The sequence below is a fragment of the Tachypleus tridentatus genome, chromosome 2, assembly GCF_004210375.1.
Source record: "Tachypleus tridentatus isolate NWPU-2018 chromosome 2, ASM421037v1, whole genome shotgun sequence".
Lineage (NCBI taxonomy): Eukaryota > Metazoa > Arthropoda > Merostomata > Xiphosura > Limulidae > Tachypleus > Tachypleus tridentatus.
The window spans coordinates 146,631,304-146,647,568 of record NC_134826.1 but is presented as its reverse complement, the minus strand read 5'-3'; the positions used below and the strand labels follow the sequence as shown (position 1 = coordinate 146,647,568).

The following is a 16,265-nucleotide window of genomic DNA, read 5'->3' as shown; positions in this document are numbered from 1 at the left end:
GAAGAGAAATTCAGAAAATATTTTACATTTTATATGTACAAAGGTTTTTTATGCACCCACAACTTAGATTTACTGTGTACTTTTATAAAGTTTTATACTAAACACGACTTAATAACATGGTACTTAACTAACAGGTGTATGGAAATTTATGTACTGATGCAAAAATGAAATGAGCTAATGCATTTTCAAAATGATAGACTTAAAAATGGACCAGTGTGTAATATTTTGTTCCCGCATTAACGTATCTTTATTTTGTAAATGGACTATCAGTTTCAGCAATTTAACAGCAATTTAAATGAAGAGAAACGGCTTAAGCAGTTTGTTACTAACTCGTTTTTCTGTATTGTTGTAGAACCTCGTACTTTCAAGAAACATCTACACCCTTGTGCAAATTAATTAAAACAAATGGTCATTTTACAATATTTTCAGCGTGGCTGCCAGTGTAGGCTCACTGGACCTGCTGATTTCCTTTAATAGTCATTTTTTCACACAGACGGCATCATTAGCTGTGTTTTGCAGTACAGTCTATCTATTTTTGGGATATATGATGAAATTTTGAGGAATATTACGTCATTCGAAATTACGTTAGAAGGGCAAGGAGACCAGTCAAAAAACAACTTCTTACCAACTTAATGAAGGAAAAATGGTATCAATGGGGTCTGAAATACAAGAACTGGATGCAAGAACTATGGAGGAAGGTGTTATTCAGTGACAAGACTCATTTCTTCATACAGGGTCAAAGAAGTCTGCATGTTCGCAGATCTCCAGGTGAGAAACTTTGAGAATCTCACATCAATCAGTTCGTAAAACATCCCTTGAAGATGTTTTGGGGCTTTTTCAGCTACTATGGCGTCGGAGTCTTACATATCGTAGAAGGTATGATGCGAGGGCCACAGTACATCAAAGTTTTGCAAAGAATAGTCGTTCCAGAATTGAAAAAGAGATTTCCAGATTAATCTGGCATTTTTCAGCAAGATCTGGCTGCGTGCCATACATCGAAACTTGTGAAGAATTTTATGACTACAACGCGAATAAAGGTGCTGGACTGGCCTGGAAACTCTCTGGACTTAAATCCTATTGAAAATCTTTGGGCGATTTGTTAAGAAAGACTTTTGGGATAAAACTGTACTGCGAAAGATAAGTTAATTGAGGCCATAATTGAGGTGTGGTACCGCGATCCAAAAATTAGTAAAGATTGCAGTCAACTCGTGGACTCGATGCCAAAGCAGATTAATAATCTTCTGGAAAATAAAGGCGGTCATATTATGTATTAATTTGTGAGTAATTTTTGGATTCTCAGAAATAAAATGCAAAAAAATGAAAAAATCATAATTTTCAGTCTTGTTTCAATTAATTTGCACAAGGGTGTAAGTTATCAGTTTGTTTGGAATATTAGGTTACAGACTTGTATGATAAATTGCCTCTCTGTGAGTACAAAGTGAGATTACACTTATCAGGTGTGTTGTTTTTTTCCTATTTTTTATGGTTAGAGATGTTTGAACTAATTATAAATGCAGTCAGAATGCAGGTTCATAAGTGATATTAACAGTTACTAAAGAAATGGATAGGGGGTGAAAAGATATTGGGCTATCTTTAATTTATTATTGGCAAAAGTACTGAAACTTAAAACTTAACCAATACAATTAACTTTAGTTTATATGACAGTATTATGTTTACAGTACAATTCTCGCTCTAACTGCAGACCATGTGCATTAATATTTGACCTGTTTCTTCTAAATCATTTGTTGTAAATAACGTAATAGTACTAAATTTCTACAACAGGTGGATTGGTGAGAGGCCAAGACCCTTTCATTCCAACTCTGAGTTGTGGAACTTTATGTGATTAGGGCTGGTCTTGGTGTGTAATCCCATTTATAATATAGGAATTCAATTCAGGGTGAATTGTTCTGGGTGTAGTGCAATTCTCCCACTAGGGTTCTGTTTTCACAACCATGCTCTATACAGATGTTTTCTGTAAGGATAATGCCCTTAGTGGTCCTTCCAAGTTATCAGTGTGGGATTCTAGATACAAATAGGAATGTATGACTTGGAAGTTAGCATATTTCTACATTGAAAATATATTTCCAATAATACCCGCCTCCTCTCTCACACGTCTTCCCTTTCCCTCCACTAAGATCTGGTGTTAGAGCCTGGGATTGAGTTAGTATGATAACATTGTTTGAATGAGTTATTTATATGGAGTGATAGGATAGGAGTTACGGTGACATAAGTGGAGAGTTTCACAAGATAAATATTACGAAGGGAAGTTGAGTGGGGTGCGAAAGATGGGAACGAACAAGAAAGGATTAGACCAATATGGGCAAAGAAAGAAATCCTGGGGTTCAAATAATAGCTATAAGTGGCCAGGTGGTTAAGACTCGACTCATAATCTGAGGATCATGGGTTCGAATTCCCGTCACATCAAATGTGCCTGCCCTTTTGGCTGTGGGGGGTATTATAATATGATGGTCAATCCCACTATTCATTGGTAAAAGCGTAGCCCAAAGGTTTGCAGTGGGTGGTGAGGACTAGCTGCCTTTCCTCTAGTTTCAAACTGCTAAATTAGGAACAGCTAGTGTAGATAGCCCTTTTGTAGCTTTGTGCAGAATTCAAAACAAACCAAACTAATAGCTGTAAGTGTGAGGAAGGTAAGTCTTAATTGCAAATACATTTTCAATTTAGGAGAATGTTAACTTGCCTTTTTCTTATTTAATTACATTTCAACAGGTGTACAGAAATAGGAAGTGGCGTCCAATTGTTAGCTGTGATCTTATTCCAGGAGACATTGTTTCTATAGGTAAGTGTAAAATATTAATTTCAAGTTGGGATATATATGAAGTTGTGAAAAGGAAAATCAACTTTGTAACATTATTGGTTAAAAATGTTCTTGCCTCTGTAATGATTTTATACTTCAAAGATACCACAAGTAAAAGATATAAAGTGAAAGATATAAAAGGTAAGAATTGTGATATAAATTATAAAAGAAATATATGTAAAACTGTCTTGTTTTTGATTGTTTGAGAATTACAATTTTTAAATCTGATAATTAAATATAAAAGCTATTGAATATGACCAGAAAACTTTCTGAGCAACCACATGCTAAACAAGATTTAATAGTGAGCTTATATATGAGCATCAGTATATCATAAAGGTTTGATAAAAAAATGCTATAGCAAATTCATATCCAACATCAAAATACTGTAGAGGTTTGGAAGAAAGCTTACATCATTTGTTGATAAATATTCAATGACACCACACCTCTGTTCCAAAACAGTTTTGTTTTGTTTGTTTTTTTTGCTTGAGACTGTGTACAGTTATTAGTGACATATTTAGTAATATACATAAATATTTTAGGCCAAGTCATTTTCTGAGTGAAGAAAAAAAAATGTTTAGTTGAAGAAAATAAAACTTTGCTGCCTCAGAGAAATTGTAGAAACTAAAAATGGACTTCCAAGTAGATATCTTACCTCTTTTCACAAAAAACTGTCTCAGCACATGCTGCCCTCTATTGTCACAAATTTTGCTTGCTACTACTCTCAATACTTCCACATTTTTCTGCATACTAACGTACAGATAATTATGCAGCAACTCTCCACCAATAGGAGTGTGACACTGCCTCTATCAGAACTAGTGCCCTCTCTAATTTTTTTATAACTGTTAACCATTTCTCGATTGGCACTTATTGAAAGTACAAAATTTTCAATCACAGGTTGATTCACTCATCTACAAGTTTGTCTTAATTTGTCCACTCAATTGGCACTTATTGAAAATACAAGTTTTTTCAATCACAGGTTGATTCACTCATCTACAAGTTTGTCTTAATTTGTCCACAGTATTTGTTACTGATTTTATCTATTTTGTGGAGAATTGTGAATTTATCTCTCCTCTTTTGCTTTCTTAAGATATACACTTGCAGTTTCAAATGTTCACAACTACAACTGCTGCAGTTGAACTATCATCTACATCCAGTGGGTCTGTACCACAATTCTTGGCCCATGAAGTGATGGCTCTGCTCTGTTGAAAGTTAACCCATTTTGTCTGACAAACTTAGGAGAGGGTCCTTTCACAATTTTTAGCCCTTTGCCTTCTTCTAAACTTGCCCCTTAATTCTGTTTTGTTCTTGGGGACTCGCCTAGACCTCTCCCCTTCTTCCCCATGGTTGATTTTATTATTCAGATGTGTTACATTCTGTTCTTGTCTCCCTCTTGCTGTGTTTGATCCCTACTCTTCATAAAGACTAGCTTTTTGGTCATTTTATTTTTAGTGTTTTTTTCTTTCCTTGAATATTGAGGTTTATGCAAGTCATTTTGGGAAGCATTTGTGTTTGGGAGTGGTGGGTGTGCCTCATTCTCCACATACTGAGCACAGTCATGCTTTTTGTAATATTGTTCCCTTCATTTAGACTTACTCATAGCATTGGTGTTGCTTCTCCACTGGAGTGGATTTGACCCCAATAATTCATTTGCCTATAGTGGATTTGACCTCAATAATTCATTTGCCTATTCCTTATTCTGTCTTATTCTGACCACTCTTCTTGGGTCATGGCTAATGGGGGGCCAAACTCTTTGTTTGCCCATATTTGGAGGTTCTTCATGGTAGAACCATGCATCCTGAAAATTGTTTCAGTAAGCCTTGTTCTGTACTTCCATTCATCTCTCCCATTGTCTGACAATACCATTTTTCTTCCCTCCTCCTCAGGATCCCATTGTTTGCTGATATGATTTATTCCAGGAGCCTTCATTTCCACTGTTCTATGGACATATGGCTCTTTCTTGCCTCCTCACAAAAGGACTCAGTCCTACATCTTCAGTTTCTTCTAAAGGACACTGTCGTGTTTGGTTTACTTGTATAAGTTTTTCAACTCTCTCCTCCTGTGGACACTACTTGCTATACTTCATTTGCAAGGTATGGAGTATTTCATATGCAGCATCTCATTCTCTCATTTTCCTACTATGCAAGAGGTTCTTTCTCTTTTTTGAGGAAATGGGATTCTCTTTGTTGTGTACATTATCATCAGTGAGTTTTGATAGACCAGTGGAGCCTTGTTTTGAATCCCTTGTATGCCCCGTTTCCATTCCAACTTTGACTGGTAGTTAGATAAGAACCATGGGTGCTCCTCTTCCTTCTCTTCATCTGGAATGTCATATTTTGTGGGTATTTTGTTTTCCAATTGGAAAGTACATCTGAACCTCTCAGAAGGTTTTAGAGTAATGGTCTCTTTCCAAATCCTCTCTCCAATTCAGTCTTGGAGCTTTCTGCTAGTTGTTGAGCATTCTGTCACTTTTCTGGGCTCCTATGGGCCAGTTGGTGATGATTCACTTAAATGATTCTATGGTAGTCTTGTACTTCATGCAAGGGACAGTCAGTTTCCAGATCTTTATTTTTTATATTGGATTTTCTCTGTTGGTCCCCTTCACTGCCACCCATCACTTTATTGAATCTGGTCACAAATTGGTTATTTCATTGCAAAAATATTTTCCCTGTGATGTGATCTACAGATCTTATTTTTCAGGTTTTGTGTGCTCTTTTGGGTGTGCTAAATTTGGATAATTTTGACACTTTTTTCAATGCACTGCTTTCCCATTTTTTGATTTCCTGATCCTCATTTTCTGGCAGGAACACTCAATGCTCTTAGTCAGGGTTGATATGGATGATACCTGCATGAATAACCTCATATTTGTCTCCTCCCCTATGTTCTTACCATATTTCATAATACTCCATGTAGTGTTCTGCTGTTGGTTACATATTGGCCAACTCGCATGTGATTCACACTACTTCATCCATTTGCGATTTTCACCTCTTCTTCTCTTTCTTTATCTCAGACACTGTGGCATGAGTTATCCATTTAAAACCTTCACTCCATCTTCACATGTGGCTTCATCCTGTTCCTCACCTGTAGGGCAGGATCATTGCCTTAGCTTCCTTCTTTATCTTTCCTGTTCTTTCTTCTTCCACAGTAATTTACCTGCATACATTGTAAATGTACCACTTTTGGTCAGTTCTAAGGGGTTGTAATCCTTCCCATTGTGTGGTGCCTAACATAGTTTTGCCTTTGCTTTTTGAATGGGGCCTTTCAATTCCTTCTGTTGGGGATATAAGGTGACATTATCTGCCACTTTTTGGCTTATCAATTTTGCTTGTGTTTTTCCAGTTGCCAGTCTTGACCATGTTGTTTTGTTGTTGTTGTTGTTTCTCCTGTCCTCCCTGTCCTTTTTCCTTTCTCGATTATTTCCTTTCTGTGATCCTAAATGCTCTTTGTTTTCCATTGGACCATTTTTCCTTCTTGTTCTTTAAGTCACTTTTCTTAAGTCTCTGTTCCTATTGGTGAGCAAATGTCCATCTGATATGTTCCCCCAGTATGACAGTGGTGAGACTTCACACTTAGAATGCTAAAATGAGGGAGTTTGATTCGTCTTGGTGGACACAACAAATAGCCTAATGTGGCTTTGCTAAAAGAAAACACATCCTTCAGATGTCTTTGCAAGTGATGTTTGCCACATTTAATTTCTCTGTGCTTGTGTTCTCCTTTTCCTGACCATTACTTTGTGCTCTATCACACCTTTTTCCCACCTTTATGACCATTCTATTCCCACCTGCCTCCACTTCCCAGTCAGGACTCTCTGATGGTACATGATGCATAGTGCTCCCTTATGTGGTTTTAAAGTCTGTTTCATTCCTAAAATCCCTTTTAATGATGTTTCTTCCATTACCCTTTGAAGTTGAATTTGCCTGGCAATTTTTTTCCCCTTTCTTCTCATAATTGTCATCTTTACTTCCCATCAGATCCATTACCTTATCATGTCCCAGACTGCACCCTCCCATTTTCCCATGGGGAACATTATCAGAAATGTAAATGTTTATCTGCAGGTGATAAGTACTCTGTTCTTTTTCTTTGCAGGGGCCTTTATTGCACATTTTTGTCCTGCTCTGTGACAAATATTGCATCAGCAAGTGTACTTAGTCATAAATCTGCACTGTACAACCTGTGATTGTATACCATCATAGGTAACAGTGTTATTGAGGCTCTTCCTGACCTGATGTACAGTTCCTGATGCCACCAGTTTGTCATTGGTCAACTCTGTCAATGTGTTTTTTATGCATTAAAATACAGTATTCTAACATGTCACTCAGTCATATTATGCTGTTGAGATGGGGTTTTCAATAGGACACTCATAGGTTTCCATCACAGTCTATTGCTTCATAAATATGTTCATTTCAGAGTGTACACTCATGGACTTACATGAGTAAAGAAGATATGGATTACTGCCCATCTTTGATTATCCATGACATTGAGGCTTTTCTTACTTTGAACCTGATTTACCATTCCAGATGCTACCAGGTATTGATTGGTTGACTCCATTGATGTGATTGCTCTACTTTTCGAAATAAAATATCACAGTCATCAACTGCAGTGTCTCCAGTGCTGTGGTTCTCTAGACTCTACAAATCATTTTTTTCTTTTCTCCTGGTAGCACACGATAGTCCTTGCCAGATTACACCAAGTGTTGGATGTAGCACTCCACCATATTGCAGTTTGCCCCTGTTGCTGAGACACCCTCCTTCCTGCTAGATTTTGGTCAGAGTTAGACTAGCCCCACAAATCCTACCATGCACTGAATGATTAATCCCCAATTCTGTCAGGTATTGTACTCAAACTAGTGGTTCCTGATGGATTTGGTGTTGGTTGTAGTTAGATGAGACTCATGAATTCACATGGGTGTAAGGTTGAATACCCTCCTCCTATCATAGATTAGATGAAAATTTTCCAGTGCTGCTAGGTTTTGGACTGGAGGGAAACTCTCATTTCGGTTCTACACCACCATCTTCTAAGATCTCGGTTCTCAGCAGGTCTAATGTTGGAGATATATAGATGTGGACAAGTGTTCTTGATATGAAAGTTTCTCTTCACTGTTGGAATCCATTCATGAGGTGAAAAGTAGAGGACACTCTTTATACCTTGGAACTAATGTACAATACCAGATCTTTCAGGCATTTGTTGAGGTTGAACTTCCCTAGCCACTCTACACTGGAGGGTATCATTATTTCTGTAACTTTCCTTAGGGCCCCCCTTTTGCACAACCCTTTTAGCAACACGTTAGTAACAGTTGAAAAATATACCTGGCTGGAGGTGGTGCTGTCTCCAAAAGGTGTGTTGCTTTTAATTCCTCACACCCCATGGTTTTCTATTGGGTAGTTCCTAAAGGTGGATCATCTTCTCATTGGCTCTCTACCAGTTCAATATGGGATTTTAGCTCTTTGTAAGAAATTATATGATTACTTATCTTCCCTCATATTTCTCACCAGTTTTCCCCACTTTTAGTGTACTTTGGTGTGATCTAATCAATCTCAAAGTGGTTAACACCTGCAAGATTAGAGAGGATGCTAGTTATAATAGGTGTGTGTCACACTCCTATTGTTGGAGGGTTGTTGCATAGTCATTAGCATGTCAGTGTGCACAAATAAGTAGAAGTATCACTGCTACTAGAAAGCAAATTTTTACAATAGAGGGCAGCATGTGTCAAGAAAGTGTTTTTTTCTGAGTATTGTTCAGCATCTGTGAAATAAAATATATTTTCAGTTTAGAAAAATGTTAACTTTTTTATCATTTCTAGCTTAAACTATCAACTTAGGATGAGATGGCTCTGAAACTGAAATGATTTATCAGGCATGAAGTGTGATGTTTATATTGTGAATTTAAATCTCTTTTCTGAAGTAAATATACTTGCCTATATATTATTAGATTTGCAGTCTGCACTGATGTGTTCTAAAGTGTTTTTCTTGTTTTGTTTACAAAATGTATTGTTGTTGTTTTTTCACGAAAGTAATTTTTCCCTAACAGTTTAAAACAAGGTTGAAACTTCATGTGAAACATTTGTGAGGTAACTGTATTCCAATTAAATATAAATCATGGTTAGTAACATTAATGTAATTATTAATTAATCACTTTTTAATAATTACTAACTAGTTTTTCATCTTATATTTTGACATCTAATCTGCTGCTGTCTTCAGAAACATCATTAAAAGAACTGTTTCAGAGGTAGTAGATATCAGGATTCAATCCTGGGTCTTCTTGATAGAGAAGCTGGTGTGCTATCCATTCTTGTAAAAGTATGATATTCCAAAGTTACTAAAGTTGAATGTATTCTAAGGTATCAAGTATGACTAAACTTTATAGCAAAATAGTATTAAACAGTTTATTTTTAATTGGATGTTGGCTTTTTTGGGGTTAATAAATATGGAAATTTAACACCATTTTGTTTTGTGTTTTAACACTTATAGGAAGGTCACAACACGATAATTTAGTTCCATGTGATTTACTGTTGTTACGAGGTCCCTGCATCGTGGATGAATCAATGTTAACAGGAGAATCGGTTCCCCAGATGAAGGTAGTATGTTATGTTTATCTGTAACATTTGCATCTATTTTTGGTATGAAATTATTATTTTAAGTCATTTGTTGCTGTTCAAGAAAGAACCAACTGATTGTAAACTTTTGTACATAGAGATTTTCAAAAATTAGTTTCAGTTAAGAAAGACCAATTTGATTTTAAAAATTTTGTTTAATAATAATATGTTTAAATCAAACTAATGTAAGTATAACAAAAAAAAATCACAATTTAACATGTTATTATCCCTAGTTACGTATTTCATCACTAGAGGATGAAATTGTTTGAAATTTGATGAGAACATTTTCAACATAATTTAGTTTCAGAAAAGAAAAGTATTTAGTTTTTATTTTTTTCTACTATTTCTAATAAAAAATTGGTTTTTAATGTTATTTGTACTTGGACTCTGAACAGATCATATGCTGGGTGATTTTAATTTTGAGTAAAGAAGTACTGTTTACTATCTTACAGTTTTCACATTTCATTTCTATAATCTCTAGATCTTTCTAAATGAATATAAAAAAACTTTTAACATAAATGTTAATATTTTAATTTTCAATTTTCTCCTCTGTATTACCCACTATTGTCGTGAACATACAGTGTAATGAAATGCTTAAAAGTAACAAATGAAAATATGTACATGTCTTTCAACTCTGTCTAAAAATTCACTAGATTATTATTCATTTGCATAATTTTATGTCTGTCTTTTTGCTTGTACTTCATTTTTAATTAATTTACTTTTTAAATTCTTTATCTTGACTTATGCCAACATATTAACTGGATTATATTAAGTTATTGTCAATATGCTTCAGGCAGAAATGCATTTACCTTCAAAAGATGGCGCTTGTAGGTGTGTAGGCTACAACAAGTTAAGCTTATAAAATCCAGTACACTTTTCAAGTATGATTTTTAAAACACAAATAATACATAATTAACTAACATATAAAAGAAAGAGTTAAATACAGTTTAACTGTAACATATTCAGGTAAGAAGTCTGTAAGTTGATCAAGCAGACAGCAATACAAACAACAGTTACGTGTATCCTTTGATGAAAGCTATGGATCAATTTCAAATGAACCATTGGTGGATCATAGTTTAAACTGAGCTTTTTCTAATGACTATATACTTGTGTAGATTATGTTCATGTGGCTTGTAAATCTCATGTCAAAGTGGATGTGGCTTTTGTTGAGGGTTGGCAAAGTTCTTTTTTCCAGTGTACGCAGTTGTAAGACTGTATCTAATGCATCAAAAAGGCAAACAGGTCTAAATACTATCTTAAAATTTGTGAGATTTTGTAGCACATGATGATGTCACAAGAAAACTGCAGTTTAAGTTATTTTTTTAAACATTTCTTTTCATTCAAAGAAGTTAAAGTTTAGGTAACACAAAAATTCAGTTTATAACATACATTATAATGCCAATTTTATTGGATAGTAAAGTTGTGTAATTAAATTTTGATTGTAACTCAATTCCATACACAGAAGGGACTCTAAATACAAATAGTGGTAGAGGCAATAGGGTTTACAAGATAATACATATTTTACACTTCCCAATCACTTTAGTAAAAATGGATAACCTGTAGGATGATGTTTATCTCAGTAACCTTTCTCTCACTGGATATACCATTAAAACAATATTTACAGGTTATAATTACTGTTTTGATAAGAGATATTGTTGCAGTTATACACCCTGAGTAACCTTCTCTTGCTGGCTGTCCTCAAGGTCATGAGGTTTAAACATACTGGTCACTCTTTTGATTCTGGATTTCTAGATGTTCTTTATGCCTGTTGAAGTTTTCTTTCGCAGGTCTGAGCATGCTCTTATACGCCAAGTTTTATGTTTTCTGGAACTACTTTAGCTTTATTATTCAAACTTTCTCTTTTATATTGCTTGTTCATATCCCAGATGATGTTTCCAATCACACTTTGGCCTGAAAGAGGTCAAAGGTTCATTTTACTTAACCATTTAGCTGTGAGTGTTCTTCACTCTATGTTGTAAGTAGTATTTTTCTAAAATATCTGAGTTTTTGGTGTTTATAAGTTTCAGAAACTGTTTGTTTGTTTTTTAATTTTGCACAAAGCTAAACGAGGGCTATCTGTGCTAGCCGTCCTTAATTTTGCAGTGTAAGACTAGAGGGAAACCAGTTAGTCATCACCACCCACCACCAACTCCTGGGCTACTCTTTTACCAACAAATAGTGGGATTGACCATCACATAATAACACCCTCATGGCTGAAAGGGTGAGCATACTTGGTTTGTTTGTTTGTTTGTTTTGGAATTTTGTGCAAAGCTACATGAGGGCTATCTGTGCTAGCTGTCCCTAATTTTGCAGTGTAAGACTACAGAGAAAGCAGCTAGTCATCACCACCCACCACCAACTCTTGGGTTATTCTTTTACCAATGAATAGTGGGATTGACCATCACATTATAATGCCCCCACAGCTGAAAGGGCGAGTGTGTTTGGTGTGTAGGGGATTCAAACCCACGGCCCTCGGATTACGTTTTGAGCACCTTAACCAATCAGCGGGCTTGCGTGCGTGTATGCAAGTTAGATATCTTATATTTTATATAAATCATATGATTTGTCAGTTCACTGATCAAGTACATTAGTTGTGTAGAATTCAAGACCATATATTAAAATGTAAACTTGCCATAGGTTAAATGTTACATATTTATTAAATACATGAACTATTTTGCAAACAGTTGCGTTATAAGATAGTAGTGTTACGTAAGGTAACTTTTTTAATCAATTCAGTCAAAACTGGAAAACATTTTTAATAAGTATACATTTTACTCGTGTGGATGGAAAATACCTTGAGTTTCATGGTGACTCTAAATGTTGTTCCAGTACATTCTTTGCTGAGTTAGACAAGTTTTCCTCTCTATAAGAGAAACTGTTTTGTGTTTTTTTTTGTTCCTTTAATTGAAACTTGTCTTTATCTCAGTCTTTGATTCACACCCAACATATGATTTTGTATTAGGTGTATACACACACACACACACACACACACACACACACACACACACGTATACATATGTTTTTAATTATTTCCTTTACGTTCCCTTATTATGCCACATTCCTTTTGTTTGATTTTGTTTTCCCAGCTACTTTATAACATTCAACTGAAAAGGTTGCATTATAATCTATTATACACTGTAATTGTTTCTTTTGTTGGGTTTTTTGTAAGAATTGGTTTAATGGAGTTTTATTCATTCACTTCATTCTGAATCCCAGGAACCTATAGAGAACCTAGAACCACATCACCATTTAGATATCGAAGCAGGTGGAAGGTTACACGTTCTTTACGGAGGAACCAAAGTACTTCAACACACTCCTCCAAATAAAACCAGCCCAGGACTCAGAGGTAATGAATGAAACATGATATTGTGTTGCTGGCATTGTAGAAAATGAAATGAAAGCCTTGTGTGCATGTTTTACATATGATAGACTTTGTTTCGTAACACCATTTGATTTAATATGACCATATATCTGTAACTACTTTGTTGCTGAAATCAATAATAATAAGTTATCACAAGACACCAAATTTTGGTTATTATAACAAAAGTTATGGTAAGTTTTCTTGGAAGTATGAAGTTATATGTTGTTTTTATGGTACTTTGTTAGAAGATGTACTTTTAATAGTTTAGAAATGAACTATATCATTTGTTATCTATAGATTCTTTTTATTTGTAAACTTTGTGAGTTACATTGTGAAAATTTTTATAGAGTCATAATTTTAAAAGTTTCAAATGATTTGGAATGTTTAGTATGGGAATAAGTTATTTCTCTGCAAAATGCTTCTCTGAGCATCTATGATCCTCTGCTAAGATGGCTCCTCAATTTGGATGTCTGTACATGGTGAGGGGACTTCCCACAGAAGGTTCTTATTGTCATTTTATTTTCTCTGAGATCTGAACATCAACCCATGTGTTTGTCATGCGTGGTGACTCATGAAGAGGAGGAGAGGGTCCTCGTGGTTGATGGTTCCAACCCTCAACTTATCACATTGGCCTTGAATTCCTGTAAATGGGTACCCCCAGTGGTCATTCAGCTGGTTCTGTTGATCTTGGATCAGTTGATTACCAGTATTGGGCATTATCAAACAGGTATTGTGGACATTTGGTTACAATGCTCATGAAACCCTGGCATTACTGCAGTGTCCTTATTTGGCATTGTGGTTCATCCTCCTTGTAGGAGTCCATGGTAGTTGGAATCAGTGGACACTGAATTTTTGTTTTTCTATTATGGATTCCCTAAATCTCAATAAAAATGTTTAAAAATAAAAAAGCTCATTGGTAAACTATCACATCTTGAAGACCGATCAGCAATCTCCACCCACATTCTGCTCCTGTACTTTGTTTTCACATACTCCATTCTTTGTCTTACAAACTTTTAGGGCAAAGGTCTCCCTTTTTTTATTCAAAAGAGATTAGAAGGGCTTACTGGCTCTCTGCAGTTCATCAGAAAGTTATGTTCTGGGACCATCTTGGTGGAAACATCTACACTGAAACATACCAAACTCCTTTTTAGTTCCAAGGCCATTGGGGATATACCCATTGAGGTTATTTCCCATGCTACTCTAAATTCTTCACGATGAGTTATTGCTCAGAGGGATTTGAAGAACATCCCCAGTCGGAAATCGCCACTGGTTTCTTCAGGCAAGGGGTATCTGCTGTGGGCCATATCTCCACTTATAGAAACAGTGTTATGCTGATAAACGATGTCTTAATTTTAACGTTTACATCACCGCATTCACCTGCCTCTGTCAAAGCAGGTTATCTGAACTACAATGTATGGCCACACATTCCTAACTCTCTTGCATATTTCCAGTGCCAGCAGTTCAGATATATTAAAAGGCACCTTGTCATGGTTCTTTGACATGTGCTTTTTTGTGGTTTACATAGAAAAACACTTTACATTCTATGTTTATAAGTACAAATTGAAACCTCATCTCAACAAGTGGGTTTCTCGTCATCACTGATTGACATGTGCTTGTTGTGGTGGCAAAGAACATCGTGCTTATAAGTACAAATTGAAACCTCACTACGTCAACTATAGTGGATCCCTCTCCTAAGTGGGTGGAAGAGAAAGAGGTACAGAGTTTAAAAATCATTAACTCTTTCTTACCCCAAGGCTAGGAAGTTGTCTCCAACTTCATCTTGGACATATGCTGCAGCACTACATGCCACTGCTACAGTGGGAGTGCAGAAAGATCTTTTCATGCCTCCATCCAAGTATTTCTCTGAGTATGTGAAGAATCTTTTGTCCTGTATGGATAAGCAAGTTGGCAAGTTGATGTCTACTGCTGTTTCAGTTTCTACCATTCCTTCCAGTGACTGCCCAGGTCCACTTTCTTTGACCCCAACACTTCTTAAATCTGCTTGGGTCCACATTCTTTAGCCCTGAGATGCAGAACGATTATTTGTTCACACCCTCAGTCATTGAAATCTACATCTACTGACAGAAACCTGCCCACTTGACCAAAAGCAGAATCCATGGAGGTCAAAGGATTTCCTTTTCATGAAAAAAAATGGCATGATCATAAACCAAAGGATTCTCCACCCAGTTCTTCTCTACATCTACTCTACATCTGCTAGGACTTTAACCTTTTAAGGCTGCAGCTCTGCACTGGGCATTTTCTCACTTCTCTAGTGAATCCCTCTTCACATCCTCCATTTGGAACTTTCTTTGTAGTACGCCATTAAACTTTATCACAATATCCCACCTGGGGTTGTGTCTTTCTTTCTCAGTGAGCTACACTCTTTCTGCATGGATGGTCTGCTGTTCTTCCTGTTGGTCTTTATATCCAGACACAGCTGGTTAAGTTAGATGGCATTTGCTGCCTCCATTGGTCAACCCATCCAACCATGGCTTATTAGCATCCCTATCTCTGAGTCACCTGAGAAAAGCAGACACTCCCAATTGGAAATACTATCTGTTATTTGCTGAACATCTTTTGAACCATTTTTCAATTCCCATTTACACAGATGGTTCGAAATCAGACGACTCTGTGAGATCTGCCCTAGTTTGTTGTGATTTTTGGGCCTTTAAATTTTGAAAACCTTTGTTTGAAGTGTTTTTTGTTATTATTATTGGCTTTTTACATTATCATCCATATTAAATGTGACTGAGCAAAATGTGTGAACAGTATATACATGGTTTAGAAATATGTTTTGTGATTGGTCACAAGTAATTCCACATTGTGTATGTATATATCAAAACATATCACATTACTTTTTCAGAACTTTTTTTTTTTAATAAATTGTAATGATTTTGTACTGTATGGAACGGGCTTGGCCAAGAAGTAAGTTTGTCAGACTATAGATATAAGGGTTCACACTTCACATACCATTACTGTTATAAGTGCATAATAATAGTGATGGTCAAATCTCTTTATTTGTTTAGTCACCCAAGAGTTTTTAATGGATAGTGTTGATAATTGCCTTCTATCTAGTATATCAATTCAAGGGATGGCTAAAATAGTTAACCCTTGTGTAGCTTTGCCCAAACATCAAAACAAACTGTATTATGTTTTGTGCAATATTTTTCATCTGATTTGTTTTAAAATAATAAAATACTATTTAAATATACTAATTTAACATATACTTTTGTCATTGAAATAGAATATATAATGTGCCTTATGTTTTGGAGGTGACTGAAGAAGTTGGACCCACAGTGTGGTGGGTATACACTGTCTACCAGTCTTAATTTCCATTCACCAGTGTCACTTCAGCCATAAAGAGGACCAATAGATATAGAATTAGAAATGTAAACTAGGAGAGCAAGATGTGGGTGCTCAAGCCCACAACATCCTACATTTATGTCACCCTTCACTGCTTTCCCAAGTAAAGAATTAATTTAAATAAAAAAAATAATAAG

At 35.7% G+C, this 16,265-nt stretch overlaps 1 protein-coding gene across 1 annotated transcript in view; it reads left to right on the top strand.

Annotated features, from left to right (window-relative positions):
- Positions 1–16,265, top strand: part of LOC143245323 (endoplasmic reticulum transmembrane helix translocase) — a 75,699-nt gene that overhangs the window by 21,200 nt on the left and 38,234 nt on the right. Inside the window, exons 5-7 of the mRNA XM_076491529.1 lie at positions 2,728–2,797; positions 9,280–9,386; positions 12,621–12,750. Of these exons, the coding sequence (XP_076347644.1) occupies positions 2,728–2,797; positions 9,280–9,386; positions 12,621–12,750 (307 nt within the window). The remainder of the gene's footprint in view (positions 1–2,727; positions 2,798–9,279; positions 9,387–12,620; positions 12,751–16,265) is intronic.